At 41.2% G+C, this 25,505-nt stretch overlaps 2 protein-coding genes across 2 annotated transcripts in view; one reads left to right on the top strand and one right to left on the bottom strand.

The window, feature by feature from the left end:
* Positions 1 to 25,505, top strand: part of LOC139749354 (uncharacterized) — a 175,935-nt gene that overhangs the window by 97,125 nt on the left and 53,305 nt on the right. The window contains exons 8-11 of the mRNA XM_071663072.1: positions 9,084 to 9,207; positions 10,196 to 10,366; positions 19,939 to 20,043; positions 24,404 to 24,543. Coding sequence (XP_071519173.1) covers positions 9,084 to 9,207; positions 10,196 to 10,366; positions 19,939 to 20,043; positions 24,404 to 24,543 — 540 coding nt within the window. The remainder of the gene's footprint in view (positions 1 to 9,083; positions 9,208 to 10,195; positions 10,367 to 19,938; positions 20,044 to 24,403; positions 24,544 to 25,505) is intronic.
* Positions 20,071 to 25,505, bottom strand: part of LOC139749355 (heme transporter hrg-1-like) — a 122,112-nt gene continuing 116,677 nt past the window's right edge. The window contains exon 4 of the mRNA XM_071663082.1: positions 20,071 to 21,457. Coding sequence (XP_071519183.1) covers positions 21,396 to 21,457 — 62 coding nt within the window. The 3' untranslated portion in view covers positions 20,071 to 21,395. The remainder of the gene's footprint in view (positions 21,458 to 25,505) is intronic.

Consider the following 25,505-nt stretch of genomic DNA (forward strand, 5'->3'; position numbering starts at 1 on the left):
CCTTTCCTCTCTTCCTGCACGTACACATGCCTTACATCCTCGATAACAACTTTTCACTGCTTCTAACAACGTGCCTCCCACACCATATATTCTTAATACCTTCCACAGAGCATCTCTATCAACTCTATCATATGCCTTCTCCAGATCCATAAATGCTACATACAAATCCATTTGCTTTTCTAAGTATTTCTCACATACATTCTTCAAAGCAAATATCTGATCCACACATCCTCTACCACTTCCGAAACCACACTGCTCTTCCCCAATCTGATGCTCTGTACATGCCTTCACCCTCTCAATCAATACCCTCCCATATAATTTACCAGGAATACTCATATATATATATATATATATATATATTTTTTTTTTTTTTTTTTTTTTTTTTTTTTTGCTTTGTCGCTGTCTCCCGCGTTTGCGAGGTAGCGCAAGGAAACAGACGAAAGAAATGGCCCAACCCACCCCCATACACATGTATATACATACGTCCACACACGCAAAATATACATACCTACACAGCTTTCCATGGTTTACCCCAGACGCTTCACATGCCCCGATTCAATCCACTGATAGCACGTCAACCCCGGTATACCACATCGCTCCAATTCACTCTATTCCTTGCCCTCCTTTCACCCTCCTGCATGTTCAGGCCCCGATCACACAAAATCTTTTTCACTCCATCTTTCCACCTCCAATTTGGTCTCCCTCTTCTCCTCGTTCCCTCCACCTCCGGCACATATATCCTCTTGGTCAATCTTTCCTCACTCATTCTCTCCATGTGACCAAACCATTTCAAAACACCTTCCTCTGCTCTCTCAACCATACTCTTTTTATTTCCACACATCTATCTTACCCTTACATTACTTACTCGATCAAACCACCTCACACCACATAGTAACTGTCCTCAAACATGTCATTTCCAGTACATCCACCCTCCTGCGCACAATTCCATCCATAGCCCACGCCTCGCAACCATACAACATTGTTGGAACCACTATTCCTTCAAACATACCCATTTTTGCTTTCCGAGATAATGTTCTCGACTTCCAAACATTCTTCAAGGCTCCCAGGATTTTTGCCCCCTCCCCCACCCTATGATTCACTTCCGCTTCCATGGTTCCATCCGCTGCCAAATCCACTCCCAGATATCTAAAACACTTCACTTCCTCCAATTTTTCTCCATTCAAACGTACCTCCCTATTGACTTGACTCTCAACCCTACTGTACTTAATAACCTTGCTCATATTCACATTTACTCTTAACTTTCTTGTTTCTCACACTTTACCAAACTCAGTCACCAGCTTCTGCAGTTTCTCACATGAATCAGCCACCAGCGCTGTATCATCAGCGAACAACAACTGACTCACTTCCCAAGCTCTCTCATCCCCAACAGACTTCATACTTGCCCCTCTTTCCAAAACTCTTGCATTCACCTCCCTAAGAACCCCATCCATAAACAAATTAAACAACCATGGAGACATCACACACCCCTGCCGCAAACCTACATTCACTGAGAACCAATCACTTTCCTCTCTTCCTACACGTACACATGCCTTACATCCTCGATAAAAACTTTTCACTGCTTCTAACAACTTGCCTCCCACACCATATATTCTTAATACCTTCCACAGAGCATCTCTATCAACTCTATCATATGCCTTCTCCAGATCCATAAATGCTACATACAAATCCATTTGCTTTTCTAAGTATTTCTCACATACATTCTTCAAAGCAAACACCTGATCCACACATCGTCTACCACTTCTGAAACCACACTGCTCTTCCCCAATCTGATGCTCTGTACATGCTTTCACCCTCTCAATCAATACCCTCCCATATAATTTACCAGGAATACTCAACAAACTTATACCTCTGTAATTTGATCACTCACTCTTATCCCCTTTGCCTTTGTACAATGGCACTATGCACGCATTCCGCCAATCCTCAGGCACCTCACCGTGAGTCATACATACATTAAATAACCTTACTACTCACCATTTCCCGCGCCAGCAAGGCAGCGTCAAGAACAGAGGACTGGGCAACTGAAGGAACATCCTTATCCAGCCCCTTTCTCTGTTCCTTCTTTTGGAAAATCAAAAAAAAAAAAACAAGAAGGGAGTATTTCCCACGTCAGCAAGGTAGGGCAAGGAAACAGATGAAAGAAATGGCCCAACCCACCCACATACACATGTATATACATACACGTCCACACACGCAAATATACATACCTATACATCTCAATATACACATATATATACAGTCATAGACATATACATATATACACATGTACATAATTCATACTGTCTGTCTTTATTCCCATCGCCACCTCGCCACACATGGAATAACAACCCCCTCCCCCCTCATGTGTGCGAGGTAGCACTAGGAAAAGACAACAAAGGCCCCATTCGTTCACACTCAGTCTCTAGCTGTCATGTAATAATGCACCGAAACCACAGCTCCCTTTCCACATCCAGGCCCCACAGAACTTTCCATGGTTTACCCCAGACGCTTCACATGCCCTGGTTCAATCCATTGACAGCACATCGACCCCGGTATACCACATCGTTCCAATTCACTCTATTCCTTGCCCGCCTTTCACCCTCCTGCATGTTCAGGCCCCGATCACTCAAAATCTTTTTCACTCCATCCTTCCACTTTCAATTTGGTCTCCCACTTCTCCTTGTTCCCTCCACCTCTGACACATATATCCTCTTGGTCAATCTTTCCTCACTCATTCTCTCCATGTGACCAAACCATTTCAAAACACCCTCTTCTGCTCTCTCAACCATACTCTTTTTATTTCCACACATCTATCTTACCCTTACATTACTTACTCGATCAAACCACCTCACACCACATAGTAACTGTCCTCAAACATGTCATTTCCAGTACATCCACCCTCCTGCGCACAATTCCATCCATAGCCCACGCCTCGCAACCATACAACATTGTTGGAACCACTATTCCTTCAAACATACCCATTTTTGCTTTCCGAGATAATGTTCTCGACTTCCAAACATTCTTCAAGGCTCCCAGGATTTTTGCCCCCTCCCCCACCCTATGATTCACTTCCGCTTCCATGGTTCCATCCGCTGCCAAATCCACTCCCAGATATCTAAAACACTTCACTTCCTCCAATTTTTCTCCATTCAAACGTACCTCCCTATTGACTTGACTCTCAACCCTACTGTACTTAATAACCTTGCTCATATTCACATTTACTCTTAACTTTCTTGTTTCTCACACTTTACCAAACTCAGTCACCAGCTTCTGCAGTTTCTCACATGAATCAGCCACCAGTGCTGTATCATCAGCGAACAACTGACTCACTTCCCAAGCTCTCTCATCCACAACAGACTATATACTTGCCCCTCTTTCCAAAACTGTTGCATTCACCTCCCTAACAACCCCATCCATAAACAAATTAAACAACCATGGAGACATCACACACCCCTGCCGCAAACCTACATTCACTGAGAACCAATCACTTTCCTCTCTTCCTACACGTACACATGCCTTACATCCTCGATAAAAACTTTTCACTGCTTCTAACAACTTGCCTCCCACACCATATATTCTTAATACCTTCCACAGAGCATCTCTATCAACTCTATCATATGCCTTCTCCAGATCCATAAATGCTACATACAAATCCATTTGCTTTTCTAAGTATTTCTCACATACATTCTTCAAAGCAAACACCTGATCCACACATCCTCTACCACTTCTGAAACCACACTGCTCTTCCCCAATCTGATGCTCTGTACATGCCTTCACCCTCTCAATCAATACCCTCCCATATAATTTACCAGGAATACTCAACAAACTTATACCTCTGTAATTTGAACACTCACTCTTATCCCCTTTGCCTTTGTACAATGGCACTATGCAAGCATTCCGCCAATCCTCAGGCACCTTACCATGAACCATACATACATTAGATAACCTTACCAACCAGTCAACAATACAGTCACCCCCTTTTTTAATAAATTCCACTACAACACCATCCAAACCTGCTGCCTTGCCGGTTTTCATATTCTGCAAAGCTTTTACTACCTCTTCTCTGTTTACCAAATCATTTTCCCTAACCCTCTCACTTTGCACACCACCTCGACCAAAACACCCTATATCTGCCACTCTATCATCAAACACATTTAATAAATCTTCAAAATACTCACTCCATCTTCTCACATCACCACTACTTGTTATCGCCTCCCCATTAGCCCCCTTCACTGAAGTTCCCATTTGCTCCCTTGTCTTACGCACTTTATTTACCTCCTTCTAAAACATCTTTTTATTCTCCCTAAAATATAATGATGCTCTCTCACCCCAACTCTCATTCGCCCTCTTTTTCACCTCTTGCATCTTTCTCTTGACCTTCTGTTTCTTTCTTTTATACATCTCCCACTCATTTGCATTTTTCCTGCAAAAATCGTCCAAATGCCTCTCTCTTCTCTTTCACTAATAATCTTACTTCTTCATCCCACCACTCACTACCCTTTCCAATCAACCCACCTCCCACGCTTCTCATGCCACAAGCAACTTATTATTTTGCTTTGGTGCTGTCTCCCACGTTGGCGAGGTAGTGCAAGGAAACAGACAAAAGAATGGCCCAACCCCCCACAGACACATGTATATACATACATGTCCACATACGCAAATATACACACCTATACATCTCAACGTATACATATATATACACACACAGACATATACATATATACACATGTACATAATTCATACTGTCCGCCTTTATTCATTCCCATCGCCACCTCGCCACACATGAAATAACAACCCCCTCCCCTCTCATGTGTGCGAGGTAGCATTAGGAAAAGACAGCAAAGGCCACATTCGTTCACACTCAGTCTCTAGCTGTCATGTTATAATGCACTGAAACCACAGCTCCCTTTCCACATCCAGGCCCCACAGAACTTTCCATGGTTTACCCCAGACGCTTCACATGCCCTGGTTCAATCCATTGACAGCACGTCAACCACGGTATACCACATCATTTCAATTCACTCTATTCTTTGCACGCCTTTCACCTTCTTGCATGTTGAGGCCCCGATCAATCAAAATCTTTTTCACTCCATCTTTCCACCTCAAATTTGGTCTCCCACTTCTCCTCATTTCCTCCACTTCTGACACATATATCCTCTTTGTCAATCTTTCCTCACTCATTCTCTCTATGTGACCATACCATTTCAAAACACCCTCTTCTGCTCTCTCAACCACACTCTTTTTATTACCGCACATCTCTCTTACCCTATCATTACTTACTCGATCAAACCACCTCACACCACATATTGTCATCAAACATCTCACTTCCAGCACATCCACCCTCCTCCGCACAACTCTATCCATAGCCCACGCCTCGCAACCATACAACATTGTTGGAACCACTATTCCTTCAAACATACACATTTCTGCTTTCCGAGATAATGTTCTCGACTTCGACACATTCTTCAAAGCTCCCAGAATTTTCGCCCCCTTCCCCACTCTATGATTCACTTCCGCTTCCATAGTTCCATCCGCAGTGTGTGTTTCTGTTTGTGTATATGAGTGGATGGACCATTCTTCGTTTCTTTCACCTTCTTGTGTATGTTAAGGCCCCGATCGCTCAAAATTCTTTTCACTCCATCCTTCCACCTCCAATTTGGTCTCCTGCTTCTCCTTGTTCTCTCCACCTCTGACACATGTATCCTCTTTGTCAATCTCTCCTCACTCATCCTCTCCATGTGTCCAAACCATTTCAATACTCCCTCTTCTGCTCTCTCAACCACACTCTTTTTTATTACCACACATCCATCTCACCCTTTAATCACTTACTCGATCAAATCACTTCACACCACATGTTGGCTTCATACATTTAATTTCCAACACATCCAACCTCCTCCACACATCCGTATGTATAGCCCTTGCCTCGCAACCATATCACGTTGTTGGGATTACTATTCCTTTAAACGTACCCATTTTTGCTCTCCGAGATAACGTTCTCGCCTTCCAGACATTCTTCAATGCTCCCAGAGCCTTCGCCTCCTCCCCCACCCTGTGACTGACTTCCACTTCCATGGTTCTGTCCACTGCTAACTCCACTCCCAGATATCTAAAACACTTCACTTCCTCCAGTTTTTCTCCATTCAAACTTACCTCACAATTAACTTGTACCTCAACCCTACTGAACCTAATAACCTTGCTCTTATTTGCATTTACTCTCAACTTTCTCCTTTCACACACTTTACCAAACTCAGTCACCAATGTCTGCTGTTTCTCACCCGCATCAGCCACCATATATGATTTTTTATTATACTTGATTGCCGTTTCCCTGCGTCTGCGAGGTAGCACCAGGAAATAGACAAAGAACAGCCCATCCACTCATATGTACATATATATACATAAACACTCATACGCACACATATACATATACATACAAATGCACAGATATATACATATATACACTTGTACATAATCATACTTGATTGCCACCCTTCCATTCCTGGTGCCACCCCTCCCTACAGGATACAGCATTGCTACCCTCCACTTTAGCAAGGTAGTGCCAGGGAAACAGACAAAAAAGGTCACATTCATTCACACTCAGTCTTCAGCTGTCATGTGTGATGCACCGAAACCACAGCCCCCTTTCCACATCCAGGCCCCACAGATATTTCATATGCCCTGGTTCAGCCCATTGACTGCATGTCGACCAAAGTATACCACATCATTCCAATTTACTCTTATTCCTTCCATGCCTCTTACCCTCCTGTATGTTCAGTCCCCGATCGAAATCTTTTGCACTCCATCTTTCCATCTCCAATTTGGTCTCCTGCTTCTCCTTGTTCACACCACCTCTGACACATATCATCTTTGTCAACCTATCCTCACTTATTTTCTCCATATGTCAAAACCATTTCAAGACCCCCTCTTCTGCTTTTTCAACCACACATATCTCTTTCCCTTTCATTACTTACTCAATCAGACCACCTCACACCACACATTGCCCTCAAACATTTCATTTCCACCTTCCTCCATACAACCCTATCTATATCCCATACCTTGCAACAATACAGTATTGTTGGAAGTACAGTTCCTTCAAACATACCCATTTTTGCTCTCTGAGATAACATTCTCTCTTTCCGCACATTCTTCATTGCTCCCAGAACCTTGACCTCTCCCCAGCCCTGTGACTCACTTCCACTTCCATGGTTCCATTTGCTGCTAAGTCCAATCCCAGATATCTAAAACACTTCTTCCTCCAATTTTTCTCCATTCAGACTTACATCCCAACTAATTTGTTCCTCAACCCTGCTAAACCTAATGATCTTGCTCTTCTTCACATTTACTTTCAACTTTCTCCTTTCACACTCTTTTCCAAACTCAGTCACCAACCTCTGCAGTTTCTCACTCAAATCAGCCATCAGTGCTGTATCATCAGCAAACAACAAGTAACTCACTTCCCAGGCCCTCTCATCCCCAACAGACTGCATAGTTGCCCCTCCCTCCAAGACTTGCATCTACCTCCCTAACCATCCTATCCGTACTCAAATTGAACAAACGTATTGACATCACACATCCCTGCCATGGACCGACCTTCACTGGGAACCAATCACTCTCCTTTCTTCTTACTTTTACAAATACTTTACATCGTTAATGAAAACTTCTCTTTGCTTCTAGCAGCTTACCTCCCATGCCACGTGTTTTTAAGACTTTCAACAAAGAATCTCTATCAACCTTTTCATATACCTTCTCCAGACCCAAAAATGCCTCATACAAATCCTTCTGTTTTTTTAAGTATATCTCACACTTTTTCTTTAAAGCATATACCTTATCCATACATCCTTTACCAATTCAACCACACTGCTCCTCCCCAATCTGTTGCTCTGTACATGCCTTCACCCTCTCAATCTATACCTTCTCATACAATTTTCCAGGTATACTCAACAAACTTTTGCCTCTTTAGTTTGGACACTTGTATTTATCCCCTTTGCCTCTGTACAATGGCACTATACATGTGTTCTGCCAAACCTCAGGCACTTCACCATGATCCATACATACATTGAATATCCTTACCAAACAGTCATCAGTACGGTCACCCCTTTTCTAATAGACTTAACTGCCATACCATCCACTCCCACTGCCTTGCTTGATATCATCTTCCACATAGCTTTCACAACTTCTCTCTTCACCAGACCACTCTCCCTGACTGTCACTTCACACACCACCCCGACCAAAACACCCTACATCTGTCACTCTATCCTCAAACACATCCAACAATCCTTCAAAGTACTCACTCCATCTCCTCACTCCATGACTACCTGTTATTACATCCCTCCCTTGCCCCCTTCACCTATGTTCCCATTTGTACTTTTGTCCTTCACCTGTTCTTTACCTCCTTTCAAAACATCTTTTTATTCTCCCTAAAGTTTATTGATACCCTCTTTTTCAACCCTTGCACCTTCTTGATGTCATGCTGCTTTCTCTTACACATCTCCCAGACATTTGTACTCCTTCCTTGTAAGTACTGTCCAAATGCCTCTTTTGTCTTTCACTAGCAACTTTACTTCTTCATCCCACAGACCTTTCCTTTGACAGCATGTCAGCCCCAGTATACCACATTGTTCCAATTTACTCTGTTCCATGCATGCCTTTCACCTTCCTGCATGTTCAGGCCCCTATCGCTCAAAATCTTTTTCACTCCATCCTTCCACCTTCAATTTGGTTCCCCGTTTCTTCTTGTTCCCTCCACCTCTGACACATATATCTTCTTTGTCAACCTTTCCTAATGTAATCTCTCCATATGTCCAAACCATTTCAACACACCCCCTTCTGCTCCTTCAGCCATATTCTTTTTATTACCACACTTCTTTCTTACCCTTTCAATACTTAATCAAACCACCTCACACCACATATTGTCCTCAAACATTTCATTTCCAATGCATCCACCCTTCTCTGTACAGCCCTATTTATATCCCATGTTTTGTGAACATGTTGGACTTTTCTCCGAATGAATGGATTATTATAAATGATATTCTGTACATAGAACACGTATATTTTAGTTAATATTAGTGTTTATTTTCTTTCATTTCCAGGTGGGATTACATGGTCTGTATCATGATGATAAGTTGGACCTACTTAGTCTGATTCAGTACTCTAACTTGGCTCTCCATTGCTTACTGGACAATGTTCGCACTATTCCCCTCAACACCATGCCAGGTTAGTGATTATCTGTGTGCATCTTAGGCATGATGGTTCTTGTGTTGAATTGATATTTGGTATGATGCAGAGATGGGTGTGTCCAGAAGGTAGTTGAGAAAGTGTAACTCATACATACCTGGGGTTGTGTTATTTTACATGGGTGTTGTGGTGGAGTGGAGTTCAAGACTGGGTTGAGTAGCGTTTATTTAGTACTTGTTGAGTCATTATGTTGTGTATTTGTTTGATTTATTAATGTCATGAACATAGACACATATCAGTATTGCTTCCCTATATACCTCTCATTCCTCACCCACTCTCTGCTTCATTTGTTGGGGAGTGGGATTTATGAGTTTTGCTATTGAAGTGTGAATTAGGAATGAGTAGTTTGTTTCTTCTTTGGTTTTGATCACTGATAATGGAGTGATTTGGTTAGAATGGCCTTCTTATGCTGTTCCAAAGAATTGTGCCAGGCAGGGACATGAGACTGTTTTGCAGATATTATTTTTTTCATAGAACAGCTAGTGACTGATCTGAGGGCCATGTTTTGTGTGCTTTGCAGTTTTATGTTTGCTTTTGACAAGGAGGGTGAGCAGGGAGGCAAGGTATAATTTTGCATAGAGTGGATGAACTATTTATGGAGGTTTCTAAGGGATTCTTTACCATTTTCAAAACTGGTGCTGGTAAATGTTCTGAGGATAGTTTATTTTTTATGGCCTTTATTTTAATGTTCTTGGCATCAAGAGTATATATTATGTATGATTACTTTTTGTGTGTTACAGGTAGTGAGCCTTACACTCATGTACGGTGTGTGTCATGTGTGATACCCACTTTGGTTGGAGTTCTCCTTCAGTTGACATTGTTGGTCATTCATGGTTGTGGGACAGTGAAGTTAAACAGTAAACAGTCATACACTATACACACATGAAAATTCATGCTCTTGTTAGTTGATAGATGTTTTATGAGTAATAATTTGATCTGCCTAAATATTTGTATGCTTTTTTCTTAGATTCCATGGAAGAACTAAATATTCAAGCTGGTCGTGTTAAAAGTTTAAATGAAACTCTTAGCAAGATAAGTATCCATTTGAGCACACTTTTGCCATCACTAATGGAGTCTGTTGCTGCACATCGCCAAAGAATTGCCCAAGCTTTACCATTTTTAAAGGCACTCGATATAGGTAAGTAGCCATTTCTTATCAATTAGTGGAACAGTTGCCTTTTGTCACCTGAATGCATTCCATGTGAAAAATAAAAGTATTACTCTCCCTTTGATAATTTTTTTTGTGTTTAGTGTTTCATTACAGCCAAATATTTTTAGCTCTGCACATGAGCTTATAAGGATTGGTCTTATTTATTACTGCTTCCCATATTTGTCTGACCTCTAGTACTTTACCTATTTATGGATTGTATGTAGCATTTATGGATTCTGGAGAAGGCGTATGATAGAGTTGATAGAGATGCTCTGTAGAAGGTATTAAGAATATATGGTGTGGGAGGCAAGTTGTTAGAAGCAGTGAAAAGTTTTTATCGAGGATGTAAGGCATGTGTATGTGTAGGAAGAGAGGAAACTGATTGGTTCTCAGTGAATGTAGGTTTGTGGCAGGGGTGTGTGATGTCTCCATGGCTGTCTAATTTGTTTATGGATGGGGTTGCTAGGGAGGTAAATGCAAGAGTTTTGGAAAGAGGGGCAAGTATGCAGTCTGTTGTGGATGAGAGAGCTTGGGAAGTGAGTCAGTAGTTGTTCGCTGATGATACAGCGCTGGTGGCTGATTTGTGTGAGAAACTGCAGAAGCTGGTGACTGAGTTTGGTAAAGAGTGAGAAAGAAGAAAGCTGAGAGTAAATGTTAATAAGAGCAAGGTAATTAGGTACAGTAGGGTTGAGGGACAAGTCAATTGGGAGGTAAGTTTGAATGGAGAATAACTGGAGGAAGTGAAGTGTTGTAGATATCAGGGAGTGGATTTGGCAGCGGATGGAACCATGGATATCTCGGAAAGCAAAAATGGGATGTTTGAAGGAACAGTGGTTCCAACAATGTTATATGGTTGCAAGGCGTGGACTATACATAAAGTTGTGTGGAGGAGGGTGGATGTGCTGGAAATGAGATGTTTGAGGACAATATGTGGTGTGAGGTGGTTTGATCGAGTAAGTAATAATAGGGTAAGCGAGATGTGTGATAATAAAAAGAGTGTGGTTGAGAGAGCAGAAGAGGGTCTTTTGAAATGGTTTGGTCACATGGAGAGAATGAGTGAGGAAAAGTTGACTGAAAGGATATATGTCAGAGGTGGAGGGACGAGAAGTGGGAGACCAAATTGGAGGTGGAAAGATGGAGTGAAAAAGATTTTGAGTGATCAGGGCCTGAACATGTAGGAGGGTGAAAGGCGTGCAAGGAATAGAGTGAATTGGAACGATGGTATACCGGGTCGACGTGCTGTCAATGGATTGAACCAGGGCATGTGAAGCATCTGGGGTAAACCATGGAAAGTTCTATGGGGCCTGGATGTGGAAAGGGAGCTGTGGTTTCGGTGCATTATTACATGACAGCTAGAGGCTGAGTGTGAACGAATGTGGCCTTTGTTGTCTTTTCCTAGTGCTACCTCACACACATGAGGGGGGAGGGGGTTTTTATTTCATGTGTCGCTGGGTGGCGATGGGAATGAATAAAGGCAGACAGTATTGATTATGTACATGTGTATATATGTATATGTCTGTGTGTGTATATATATGTATTCATTGAGATGTATAGGTATGTATATTTGTGTGTGTGGACATGTATGTATATGCATGTGTATGTGGGTGGGTTGGGCCATTCTTTCGTCTGTTTCCTTGTGCTACTTCCTTGTGCTACCTCGCTAACATGAGGGGAGAAAGAATACTTCCCATGCATTCCTCACGTGTCGTAGAAGGCGACTAAAGGGGACGGGAGCGGGGGGCTAGAAACCCTCCCATCGTTGTATTTTAACTTTCTAAAAGGGGAAACAGAAGAAGGAGTAACACGGAGAGTGCTCATCCTCCTTGAGGGCTCAGATTGGGGTGTCTAAATGTGTGTGGATGTAACCAAGATGAGAAAAAAGGAGAGATAAGTAGTATGTTTGAGGAAAGGAACCTGGTTGTTTTGGCTCTGAGTGAAATGAAGCTCAATGTTAAAGGGGAAGAGTGGTTTGGGAATGTCTTGGGAGTTAAATCAGGGGTTAGTGAGAGGACAAAAGCATGGGAAGGAGTAGCACTACTCCTGAAACAGGAGTGGTGGGAGTATATGATAGAGTGTAAGAAAGTAAATTCTAGATTGATATGGGTAAAACTGAAAGTTGATGGAGAGAGAGATGAGTGATTATTGGTGCATATGCACCTGGGCATGAGCAGAAAGATCATGAGAGGCAAGTGTTTTGGGAGCAGCTGAATGAGTGTGTTAGTGGTTTTGATGCACAAGACCAGGTTATAGTGATGGGTGATTTGAATGCAAAGGTGAGCAATGTGGCAGTTGAAGGAATAATTGGTATACATGGGGTGTTCAGTGTTGTAAATGGAAATGGTGAAGAGCTTGTAGATTTATGTGCTGAAAAAGGACTGATGATTGGGAATACCTGGTTTAAAAAGCAAGATATACATAAGTATACGTATGTAAGTAGGAGAAATGGCCAGAGAGCGTTATTGGATTACGTGTTAATTGATAGGCGCGCAGAAGAGAGACTTTTGGATGTTAATGTTCTGAGAAGTGCAACTGCAGGGATGTCTGATCATTATTTTGTTTGGGAAGGATACTTGTGTGAGGAAGTACCAGGAGAGACTGAGTACAGAGTGGAAAAAGGTGAAAACTAAGGAGGTAAGGGGAGTGGGGGAGGAATGGGATGTATTTAGGGAAGCAGTGATGGTTTGCGCAAAAGATGCTTGTGGCATGAGAAGCATGGGAGGTGGGTTGATTAGAAAGGGTAGTGAGTGGTGGGATGAAGAAGTAAGATTATTAGTGAAAGAGAAGAGAGAGGCATTTGGACAATTTTTGCAGGGAAAAAATGCAAATGAGTGGGAGATGTATAAAAGAAAGAGGCAGGAGGTCAAGAGAAAGGTGCAAGGGGTGAAAAAGAGGGCAAATGAGAGTTGGGGTGAGAGGGTATCATTATATTTTAGGGAAAATAAAAAGATACTTTGGAAGGAGGTAAATAAAGTGTGTAAGACAAGGGAGCAAATGGGAACTTCAGTGAAGGGGGCTAATGGGGAGGTGATAACAAGTAGTGATGATGTGAGGAGATGGAGTGAGTATTTTGAAGGTTTGTTGAATGTGTTTGATGATAGAGTGGCAGATATATGGTGTTTTGGTCGTGGTGGTGTGCAAAGTGAGAGAGTTAGGGAAAATAATTTGGTAAACAGAGAAGAGGTAGTAAAAGCTTTGTGGAAGATGAAAGCCAGCAAGGCAGTGGGTTTGGATGGTATTGCAGAGGAATTTATTAAAAAAGGGGGTGACTGTATTGTTGACTGGTTGTTAAGGTTATTTACTGTATGTATGATTCATGGTGAGGTGCCTGAGGATTGGCGGAATGCTTGCATAGTGCCGTTGTACAAAGGCAAAGGGGATAAGAGTGAGTGCTTAAATTACAGAGGTATAAGTTTGTTGAGTATTCCTGGTAAATTATATGGGAGGGTATTGATTGAGAGGGTGAAGGCATGTACAGAGCATCAGATCGGAGAAGAGCAGTGTGGTTTCAGAAGTGGTAGAGGATGTGTGGATCAGGTGTTTACTTTGAAGAATGTATGTGAGAAATACTTAGAAAAGCAAATGGATTTGTATGTAGCATTTATGGATCTGGAGAAGGCATATGATAGAGTTGATAGAGAAGCACTGTGGAAGGTATTAAGAATATATGGTGTGGGAGGCAAGTTGTTAGAAGCAGTGAAAAGTTTTTATCGAGGATGTAAGGCATGTGTACGTGTAGGAAGAGAGGAAAGTGATTGGGTCTCAGTGAAAGTAGGTTTGCGGCAGGGGTGTGTGACGTCTCCATGGCTGTTTAATTTGTTTATGGATGGGGTTGTTAGGGAGGTGAATGCAAGAGTTTTAGAAAGAAGGGCAAGTATGAAGTCTGTTGTGGATGAGAGAGCTTGGGAAGTGAGTCAGTTGTTTGCTGATGATACAGCACTGGTGGCTGATTCATGTGAGAAACTGCAGAAGCTGGTGACTGAGTTTGGTAACGTGTGTGAAAGAAGAAAGTTGAGAGTAAATGTGAATAAGAGCAAGGTTAATATATTAGGTACAGTAGGGTTGACGATCAAGTCGATTGGGAGGTAAGTTTGAAAGGAGAAAAACTAGAGGAAGTAAAGTGTTTCAGATATCTGTGAGTGGATCTGGCAGCGGATGGAACCATAGAAGCGAAAGTGAATCATAAGGTGGGGGAGGGGGCGAAAATTCTGGGAGCCTTGAAGAATGTTTGGGAGTAGAGAACAATATCTCGGAAAGCAAAAATGGGTATGTTTGAAGGAATAGCGGTTCCAACAATGTTGTATGGTTGCGAGGCCCCATTCGTTCACACTCAGTCTCTAGTTGTCATGCAATAATGCCTGAAACCACAGCTCCCTTTCCACATCCAGGCCCCACACAACTTTCCATGGTTTACCCCAGACGCTTCACATGCCCTGATTCAATCCACTGACAGCACATCAACCCCAGTATACCACATCGATCCAATTCACTCTATTCCTTGCCCTCCTTTCACCCTCCTGCACGTTCAGGCCCCGATCACACAAAATCTTTCTCACTCCATCTTTCCACCTCCAATTTGGTCTCCCACTTCTCCTCGTTCCCTCCACCTCCGACACATATATCCTCTTGGTCAATCTTTCCTCACTCATTCTTTCCATGTGCCCAAACCATTTCAAAACACCCTCTTCTGCTCTCTCAACCACGCTCTTTTTATTTCCACACATCTCTCTTACCCTTACATTACTTACTCGATCAAACCACCTCACACCACACATTGTCCTCAAACATCTCATTTCCAGCACATCCACCCTCCTGTGCACAACTCTATCCATAGCCCACGCCTCGCAACCATACAACATTGTTGGAACCACTATTCCTTCAAACATACCCATTTTTGCTTTCCGAGATAATGTTCTCGACTTCCACACATTCTTCAAGGCTCCCAGGATTTTCGCCCTCTCCCCCACCCTATGATTCACTTCCGCTTCCATGGTTCCATCCGCTGCCAAATCCACTCCCAGATATCTAAAACACTTTACTTCCTCCAGTTTTTCTCCATTCAAACTTACCTCCCAATTGACTTGACCCTCAACCCTACTGTACCTAATAACCTTGCTCTTATTCACATTTACTCTTAACTTTCTTCTTTCACACACTTTACCAAACTCAGTCACCAGCTTCTGCAGTTTCTCACATGAATCAGCCACCAGTTCTGTATCATCAGCGAACAACACTGACTCACTTCCCAAGCTCTCTCATCCACAACAGACTTCATACTTGCCCCTCTTTCCAAAACTCTTGCATTCACCTCCCTAACAACCCCATCCATAAACAAATTAAACAACCATGGAGACATCACAAACCCCTGCTGCAAACCTCCATTCACTGAGAACCAATCACATTCCTCTCTTCCTACACGTACACATGCCTTACATCCTCGATAAAAACTTTTCACTGCTTCTAACAACTTGCCACCCACACCATATATTCTTAATACCTTCCACAGAGCATCTCTATCAACTCTATCATATGCCTTCTCCAGATTCATAAATGATACATACAAATCCATTTGCTTTTCTAAGTATTTCTCACATACATTCTTGAAAGCAAACACCTGATCCACACATCCTCTACCACTTCTGAAACCACATTGAAACCATCCTGCACCTAAAATCACAATGATTTTATGTGCAGGATAATCATGCTGGATGTAAATGGCAAGCTAGATGGGACTTAGAAGCCCAAAAGAATGATATACTACATAGGATAAAGAAAGGTGTCAAAGTGATTTAAGCAGTATAATATTCCAAAACAGAAGAAGGAGTCACGCGGGGAGTGCTCATCCGCCTCGAAGGCTCAGAGTGGGGTGCCTAAATGTGTGTGGATGTAACCAAGATGTGAAAAAAGGAGAGATAGGTAGTATGTTTGAGGAAAGGAACCTGGATGTTTTGGCTCTGAGTGAAACGAAGCTCAAGGGTAAAGGGGAAGAGTGGTTTGGGAATGTCTGGGGAGTAAAGTCAGGGGTTAGTGAGAGGACAAGAGCAAGGGAAGGAGTAGCAATACTCCTGAAACAGGAGTTGTGGGAGTATGTGATAGAGTGTAAGAAAGTAAATTCTCGATTAATATGGGTAAAACTGAAAGTTGATGAAGAGAGGTGGGTGATTATTGGTGCATATGCACCTGGTCATGAGAAGAAAGATCAAGAGAGGCAAGTGTTTTGGGAGCAGCTGAATGAGTGTGTTAGTGGTTTTGATGCACGAGACTGGGTTATAGTGATGGGTGATTTGAATGCAAAGGTGAGTAATGTGGCAGTTGAGGGAATAATTGGTATACATGGGGTGTTCAGTGTTGTAAATGGAAATGGTGAAGAGCTTGTAGATTTATGTGCTGAAAAAGGACTGATGATTGGGAATACCTGGTTTAAAAAGCGAGATATACATAAGTATACTTATGTAAGTAGGAGAGATGGCCAGAGAGCGTTATTGGATTACGTGTTAATTGACAGGCGTGCGAAAGAGAGACTTTTGGATGTTAATGTGCTGAGAGGTGCAACTGGAGGGATGTCTGATCATTATCTTGTGGAGGCTAAGGTGAAGATTTGTATGGGTTTTCAGAAAAGAAGAGTGAATGGTGGGGTGAAGAGGGTGGTGAGAGTAAGTGAGCTTGAGAAGGAGACCTGTGTGAGGAAGTACCAGGAGAGACTGAGTACAGAATGGAAAAAGGTGAAAACAATGGAAGCAAGGGGAGTGGGGGAGGAATGGGATGTATTTAGGGAATCAGTGATGGATTGCGCAAAAGATGCTTGTGGCATGAGAAGAGTGGGAGGTGGGTTGATTAGAAAGGGTAGTGAGTGGTGGGATGAAGAAGTAAGAGTATTAGTGAAAGAGAAGAGAGAGGCATTTCGACGATTTTTGCAGGGAAAAAATGCAATTGAGTGGGAGATGTATAAAAGAAAGAGACAGGAGGTCAAGAGAAAGGTGCAAGAGGTGAAAAAAAAGGGCAAATGAGAGTTGGGGTGAGAGAGTATCATTAAAATTTAGGGAGAATAAAAAGATGTTCTGGAAGGAGGTAAATAAAGTGCGTAAGACAAGGGAGCAAATGGGAACTTCAGTGAAGGGCGCAAATGGGGAGGTGATAACAAGTAGTGGTGATGTGAGGAGATGGAGTGAGTATTTTGAAGGTTTGTTGAATGTGTTTGATGATAGAGTGGCAGATATAGGGTGTTTTGGTCGAGGTGGTGTGCAAAGTGAGAGGGTTAGGGAAAATGATTTGGTAAACAGAGAAGAGGTAGTGAAAGCTTCGCGGAAGATGAAAGCCGGCAAGGCAGCAGGTTTGGATGGTATTGCAGTGGAATTTATTAAAAAAGGGGGTGACTGTATTGTTGACTGGTTGGTAAGGTTATTTAATGTATGTATGACTCATGGTGAGGTGCCTGAGGATTGGCGGAATGCGTGCATAGTGCCATTGTACAAAGGCAAAGGGGATAAGAGTGAGTGCTCAAATTACAGAGGTATAAGTTTGTTGAGTATTCCTGGTAAATTATATGGGAGGGTATTGATTGAGAGGGTGAAGGCATGTACAGAGCATCAGATTGGGGAAGAGCAGTGTGGTTTCAGAAGTGGTAGAGGATGTGTGGATCAGGTGTTTGCTTTGAAGAATGTATGTGAGAAATACTTAGAAAAGCAAATGGATTTGTATGTAGCATTTATGGATCTGGAGAAGGCATATGATAGAGTTGATAGAGATGCTCTGCGGAAGGTATTAAGAATATATGGTGTGGGAGGAAAGTTGTTAGAAGCAGTGAAAAGTTTTTATCGAGGATGTAAGGCATGTGTACGTGTAGGAAGAGAGGAAAGTGATTGGTTCTCAGTGAATGTAGGTTTGCGGCAGGGGTGTGTGATGTCTCCATGGTTGTTTAATTTGTTTATGGATGGGGTTGTTAGGGAGGTAAATGCAAGAGTTTTGGAAAGAGGGGCAAGTATGAAGTCTGTTGGAGATGAGAGAGCTTTGGAAGTGAGTCAGTTGTTGTTCGCTGATGATACAGTGCTGGTGGCTGATTCATGTGAGAAACTGCAGAAGCTGGTGACTGAGTTTGGTAAAGTGTGTGGAAGAAGAAAGTTAAGAGTAAATGTGAATAAGAGCAAGGTTATTAGGTACAGTAGGGTTGATGGTCAAGTCAATTGGGAGGTGAGTTTGAATGGAGAAAAACTGGAGGAAGTGAAGTGTTTTAGATATCTGGGAGTGGATCTGGCAGCGGATGGAACCATGGAAGCGGAAGTGGATCATAGGGTGGGGGAGGGGGCGAAAATTCTGGGGGCCTTGAAGAATGTGTGGAAGTCGAGAACATTATCTCGGAAAGCAAAAATGGGTATGTTTGAAGGAATAGTGGTTCCAACAATGTTGTATGGTTGCGAGGCGTGGGCTATGGATAGAGTTGTGCGCGGGAGGATGGATGTGCTGGAAATGAGATGTTTGAGGACAATGTGTGGTGTGAGGTGGTTTGATCGAGTGAGTAACGTAAGGGTAAGAGAGATGTGTGGAAATAAAAAGAGCGTGGTTGAGAGAGCAGAAGAGGGTGTTTTGAAGTGGTTTGGGCACATGGAGAGGATGAGTGAGGAAAGATTGACCAAGAGGATATATGTGTCGGAGGTGGAGGGAGCAAGGAGAAGAGGGAGACCAAATTGGAGGTGGAAAGATGGAGTGAAAAAGATTTTGTGTGATCGGGGCCTGACCATGCAGGAGGGTGAAAGGAGGGCAAGGAATAGAGTGAATTGGAGTGATGTGGTATACCGGGGTTGATGTGCTGTCAGTGGATTGAATCAAGGCATGTGAAGCGTCTGGGGTAAACCATGGAAAGCTGTGTAGGTATGTATATTTGCGTGTGTGGACGTATGTATATACATGTGTATGGGGGTGGGTTGGGCCATTTCTTTCGTCTGTTTCCTTGCGCTACCTCGCAAACGCGGGAGACAGCGACAAAGTATAAAAAAAAAAAAAAAAAAAAAATATTCCAAAAGATATTAATTTTATTTACCACCAGTGATATGTCTATGTTTGAGATAAGATTATAAAATGAAACACGTTCAAGAGAAAGAAAACATTTTTCTTTCTTCACTTTGGACACCCCTTCTTTTGCCATCAGCAGCGATGGAACTGGCCAACTTAAAAGTATTCATACTGTAAAAATTTTAAAGCATTTTTTTGTAACTTTGAATGATAATTTATTTTTCAATATGGGACATCAGTTTTTTATATTTTTTGATCATTTTGCACAAGTTGAATGTTATGAGGGAATACTAAACTGATGGTTAAGGTTTAAAGTCAAGGGACAGATTTATTTCATGCCTTCTCACCTTTTCTCACTGAAGTGATAGGGAAAATGCTTACTTAGCCCTTGCACTATTTCTACTTTTAGGAAATATTAATACAGGAGGGGAGGATTTCCAGCTCTCATTCCTGCCCCTCTTAGTTACCCTGAACAACACAGTTAAGGGGTTGGTAAAATTTTTCCCCTTATCCCCAGGGATAAAGAAAAATAATAGTTGTTCATTTTCACACCTCAGAGGGAAAGCCACATCTTTGCCCACCAACGCCTCCACTCAGTCTCGGGAACACTCCAGTGGGTATGAAAGGTGGAGTTAAATTTGTTCCACTCTATCTCACTCCAGGTACGTAATTACTTTGTGGTGTTTGTTCAAATTAGCCTTGTTCTTTTAAGTAATATCTTAAGTTTTTGATATCCTGTAAAGTTTTCCTGAGTTTATGTATTAGAAATGATAATTCCTTGAATTTTTATTTTTCTCATAGTTACAGTCCAATGGGAATAGTAAACTTAATGAATAGATACAGTAATATCAGGTACCCATAGTTATGAGGGGTAGTTTAGTGTTTGTACTTACGAACCAAATTGTTTCCTTTTGTCTTTGTGCCCTTTTCTCATTCTTACTCTGCATACCTTGCTAAAGAATTGTACTAGGTATAGCTTAATTGATAGTTATAGATTTGTGGAAAAATGTACAATTGTTTTCACAACTTCGAGAGTACTTAATTTATGTTAGTCTGTTGAATGTCCCGGAATTTTTTCTGAGGGCTGCATGTGTTACATTTTCAGACCTAACCTGAATGGAAATGTTTTCATATTTTAAGAGACCCAATTTAGAAAGTAATATAAGAAGATAGAATACTGTAGGGTTAATTAAGCATTGTGATGAATGTTTTTTTCTTATAGTGGAATACATTATGAGAAAAGTGTTATGGACTGGAGGAGTGCTGGTGATTGTCAGATATGGTGGGAAGATTTATGAATGATTGGTGTTCAGACTTTAGGCTTTCCCACTTTATTTGTTCTGTAGTATAACTTATAGAGAAAAATATTGAATGGAGCTGCAGGAAAGGGGGCTGAATTTTTGAATGCCATCAAGCACTGTTCTCTAGGAATTTTACATACAGCACAGATGATTCCAGTAGAGAAGCCTTGAACATTGTTGGTGCTGGTAGTGAAATTTGAACTATGTTTTCAGCGAGGATAAGAAAAAATGTATAGCTGCAAATTGGTCATGAGAGACTAATGACTGAAATACTTGTATTTGATTTTTTGCTGTTTTCTTCACCAGTGACGTAGTGTCAGGAGCAGATGAATGAAGGCTTCGTTCACTAATATTCATTCTCTTATGTGTGTAATACACTGAAATTCACAACCTCCTATCCACAGTCAGGCCCCAAAGACCTCTCCGTGCTTCATATCCACTGGTTCACCTCATTGACAACATGTCGCCCCTTGTACACCACATCACTTGAATTCACTTAATCTCGTTCATGCCTTTCACCCTCATGCATTTTCAAGCCTTGGGGACTCAAAATCTGTTTCATTCCATCTTTCCATATATATTACTTATAGTTAACAATGTTACTACCAGAGTTCTTACATGAGGTTACCACACAATTGAAAAATCACCTTTGGTAAAGCTCATTATCATCAGTTGATGAAACAGCACACAGTCTTATCAAAGACCTTCTTGCTTCAGAGGAGTCCTTCTTGTCCGTGATACTGAGTGTAGGACAGCCTTAGAGTTGTAGGCGCCCCTGGAAAGAAAAGTCCTGATGTAATGCCAGAACCCTTTCAGATTGGGATCCTGGGGTAATTGTAAATGAAAATGAAATTGATATTATATTAACAGAGAATAGACAGATGTGAAAACTAATTGTATACGAGTATCACAGATATGTGATTTTGTGTCATAGGTTTTATGTTTTCGTAACACATGTAATCCATTTGTGTTATGTTTTGATGGCATAATCAACAAAAAAAATTTATGAATATGAGAATCAGTTTTGTAAAGGTAGGGTATGTGTGGATCAGATTTTTGCATTGAGAATGAGTGTGGAAAAGTATCTAATAAGAGGTAAGAAGCTATATGCAACTTTTATGGATCCAGTGAAAGCCACACTGGAGTTCACAAGTTATGGAGACATTTTGCCCTTGCCACCACCTTGAATGAGTTTCTGAAGGGAATGGGCCTTAGATTAATAAATAGATAGATAGAGAAAGCACATGAAAGATTCAATAGGAATGCTTTTTGTGATGTGTTAAGGATATATGGGGTAGGAGGACAAGTATTGGATGTTAAAACCCATAGAGGTGTAAATGCATGTGTAAGAATGAATGAAGAGTTGAGCAAAACTTTCAGTACACATGGGTGTGAGGAAGTGCTGTATGATGTCACTGTGGCTTTTTAATATAAATATGGATGGATTGATTAAAGAGATGAAAGCAAAACTAGAGAAAAGGGGTTCAGAGATGGAGTGTGGTAGTGAGATATGGTGGCTAATGATAAGCTTGTTTGAAGATGATATTGTGTTGTTTACTGAGAGTGAAGAGGAGTTGCTGAAGGTTGTACATGTCCTTTATATGTTTAAGTGTAGGCAGTTAAAGGTAAATGCAAGTAAAAGTAAAGCAGTGGTGTTTAAAAGGAAACAAAGTGATAGTATGGATTTTGCAAAGCAATATAAAGTGAGAGAAAAGTGTACTAGACTGTTATAAATACTGGGGGAGAAAGACTTGTTTTCTTACTGTGCTCCAATTTCATACACAGGTACAGCATTAGTGGTGAATAACATGAGTATATTAAAAGAATATCACACTTTCACACTAACTTTGAAAGTGAAGGAGGTTGGCTGATAGGTGTGGGGAAGACCTGTAACTTTCTATATACTGAACAGTCTACTCTGATTTTTCTGACACTTTTATTTCTTATATAGACACAGTGTTAGTGGTGAATAACATGAACAATCAGAACTGTTACACCTTTCACCATACAAATAATTGTGAGTACAGCATATCAAGTAGCCTGCATTTGTCAGGAGGATGTAAGATATATTTCAGAGATATTTTTGTATCTTTACCTATCATGTGTTACCAAAGCTGTCCATTATCCCTGTATTACATAAAGAGAAAATTTAGTGCAGTTGCTAATAATTTCTTCCTCTGTCACCAGTTCAATGGGGATTCCTCCTTTGCAGGCCTCATGTTTCCGTATGTAATCCTGCTAAAATCTAAGTCACTTAATTTCTTCACATTTTTCATGTTATTCTTCACTTTTCTCACCAACAAATGCATATCATAATTGTTCCTCCAAATATCTTGTTCATTCAGCATTTTAAGTGTTTTGCACAATATCTCTGTGTACGCTTCGTCTTCATCTATCGGTGGTTGTGAGAGTACTGAGGATAGCAGAAGTTTTTCCTGCACCTTTATGGGGATGGAAGAGACATCTATGAGCTAGAAATGGTGCAAGTCAGCTGGAGATATGAAAAGAGGCAGGGAAAGATAGCACATCAGTAGCAATATCATAATAGAACATCATTCATGTAGTCCATTGTTTAAGGGATAATTGTAATGGGAAAATTTGTGATGTCTTAGAAAATTTGAGAATATTCTGCTCTTAGAGTGCACATTGGATATTATGACTGCCTTACTTGCTATAATTTGTTTCACATTATCAGACTCCTGAAGAATGTGTCTCAGATATGTAAAAGAGTATGTTTGTATCAAGGACAAACAGATGAACAGATAACAGAGTGTGGCTTATTGGAAACTGAGGTGATACAGAATTTGCTAGAATGATGATAAGTTGCTTGATTATAATTGGCTTCCATTGTTGTCGGGTAAGCCATCAAGAGCTGCTGGTATGTCACATGATGAGTGAACTTTTCCCATCTCTGTTTAAAATCCCAATAGATGTTTATTTTAACCAATTACCCATATATGTTACTGAGAGTTTGTTGACATAGTTGGAAAAATATGCATTTGTAACCCACATAGCTTCAGTGAAAGTGCATATACATCATCATGGTGTGATACCACTTGTACACTCTCATTATCGTGGATAGTTTTAGAAAGGAACAGTGTCAGTGGTATTTGTGTTCATATTTCATGGAAAAGAAAGTTATTTGTTTATTTCTTTTGTAGAGTTGTCTGTATCTAACAGGTAAACATATAAATGTCTGCTTTGTAAATACTATTTAAGATTTAAAAAAGATATGTAAAAAGTTATGTATGTTTGAATCATGCCTTGAAAAACATCATAAAGTATGTTATATGATTAGTTAACACTTGGAAAAACATATAATTATCACATACAAAGATAAGGAGCTTCCATGCCACTGGGATAGGCCTTCCCCTCCCCACACCATAGAGGAAAGTATTTTATTTTTTGGTATTCCCTCAACTCTTTAATGTGGGCTCACTTGTAGAAGTTGGTTATGATTTGGACTAAAAGACAAGGTCTCCAAATTTTTGTTTCCTGTTATAAAATGAAAGAAATACTTAGATTAGGGAAGGATATGTACAAAAAGTGAGCTAACTTAATGTATATGTCCTTGGTATGATGCTGAAGCTAATGTGTAGAGCTCCTGGCAAGGGGTGGTAAAGAGAGTGAAGAGGAGGTAGTAGAAGAGAAGGAACCTTAAGGAGAGGGGGACCTGGGTGTTAGATTATAGTGTAGCTAATTAACTGTAATATTTCAACAGGTGTGCAGTGTCCCAAAGTTGGCCCACTTGAAGATGGTTTTAATATTACACCAAACAGAGTACTTTCAAGAGCAGCCAAGAAATTACCCAAAGCTAATGTTGATTTTTCTCCTGCCACTCAAAAAGATGACTCAGTTCAGGTTAGTTACTTTTCTGTATTTAACACAAGTTTTGGACGCACCTTTGCACTTGTCTTATATAAGAATTGGTATGGTGTCCCAAGCCAGAGACATTGTTAGAGCAGAAGTGAATGGGGATGCCTCCTCTGCAAGTCTCCCCCCCTTCTTACATAATCCTTCTAAGATCACCCTTTAAGTCACTTATTTCTTCGCATTTCGTTTGTTACTTCTTGCCTTTCCTCTTTAACTAATACATGTTGTATGTGTTCCTCCCAATCACATCGGTCATCTAACAGAGTACGAGTTTTCTATAGGATCACCATGTATACATGACATGCAAGTCAATGGCTGTTTACCTATAACTGATTAGTTGGGTAGAGGAGAGTAGAATCTTCTGTACATCTTCCTGGCAAGAGAAATACCTCTGTAGGCAACTAATGCCATGGTTATTCCGCAGGCTACTAATGCTATGATGATTCAGCTGGATATTTGAAAATATACAGCTTCAGGAAAAGTAACACTTCAGTTGGTGTGGGCTCCTGTTCCCTTAGAGCATATCTCTTGATGTAGATAGCTGTTTGAGGTTTCACCCTTTTATATTGTGAGTATTTAACATCCTCCCATGGTGCACTGGTTACAGTTCCTGACCATGATGTAATCAAAGGCTGCCTAGGATCAAACACATAGGTTTGAATCCTGGTTATGGCTGTCGGTCCACAGTGAACCCAGCAGTTCGTCTACCTGTAGGTGTTGGTCAGTAAGATGGGTACCTGACTCGGGCTACCTTGCTGATGCGGTAAATGGCGATCAAATATGATAAAAAAAACCAGGGCATGTGAAACATATGGGGTAAACCATGGAAAGGTCTGTGGGGCCAGGATGTGTATAGGGAGCTTTCTCTTGGCCTTTTTTTCTCTGTTTTCCTGGCTCTACTCACTGAAGCAGGGTGAGGTGATACTGTTTCCTGTAGAGTAGGGTGGGTT

The sequence above is a fragment of the Panulirus ornatus genome, chromosome 7, assembly GCF_036320965.1.
Source record: "Panulirus ornatus isolate Po-2019 chromosome 7, ASM3632096v1, whole genome shotgun sequence".
In the NCBI taxonomy this organism is placed as follows: domain Eukaryota; kingdom Metazoa; phylum Arthropoda; class Malacostraca; order Decapoda; family Palinuridae; genus Panulirus; species Panulirus ornatus.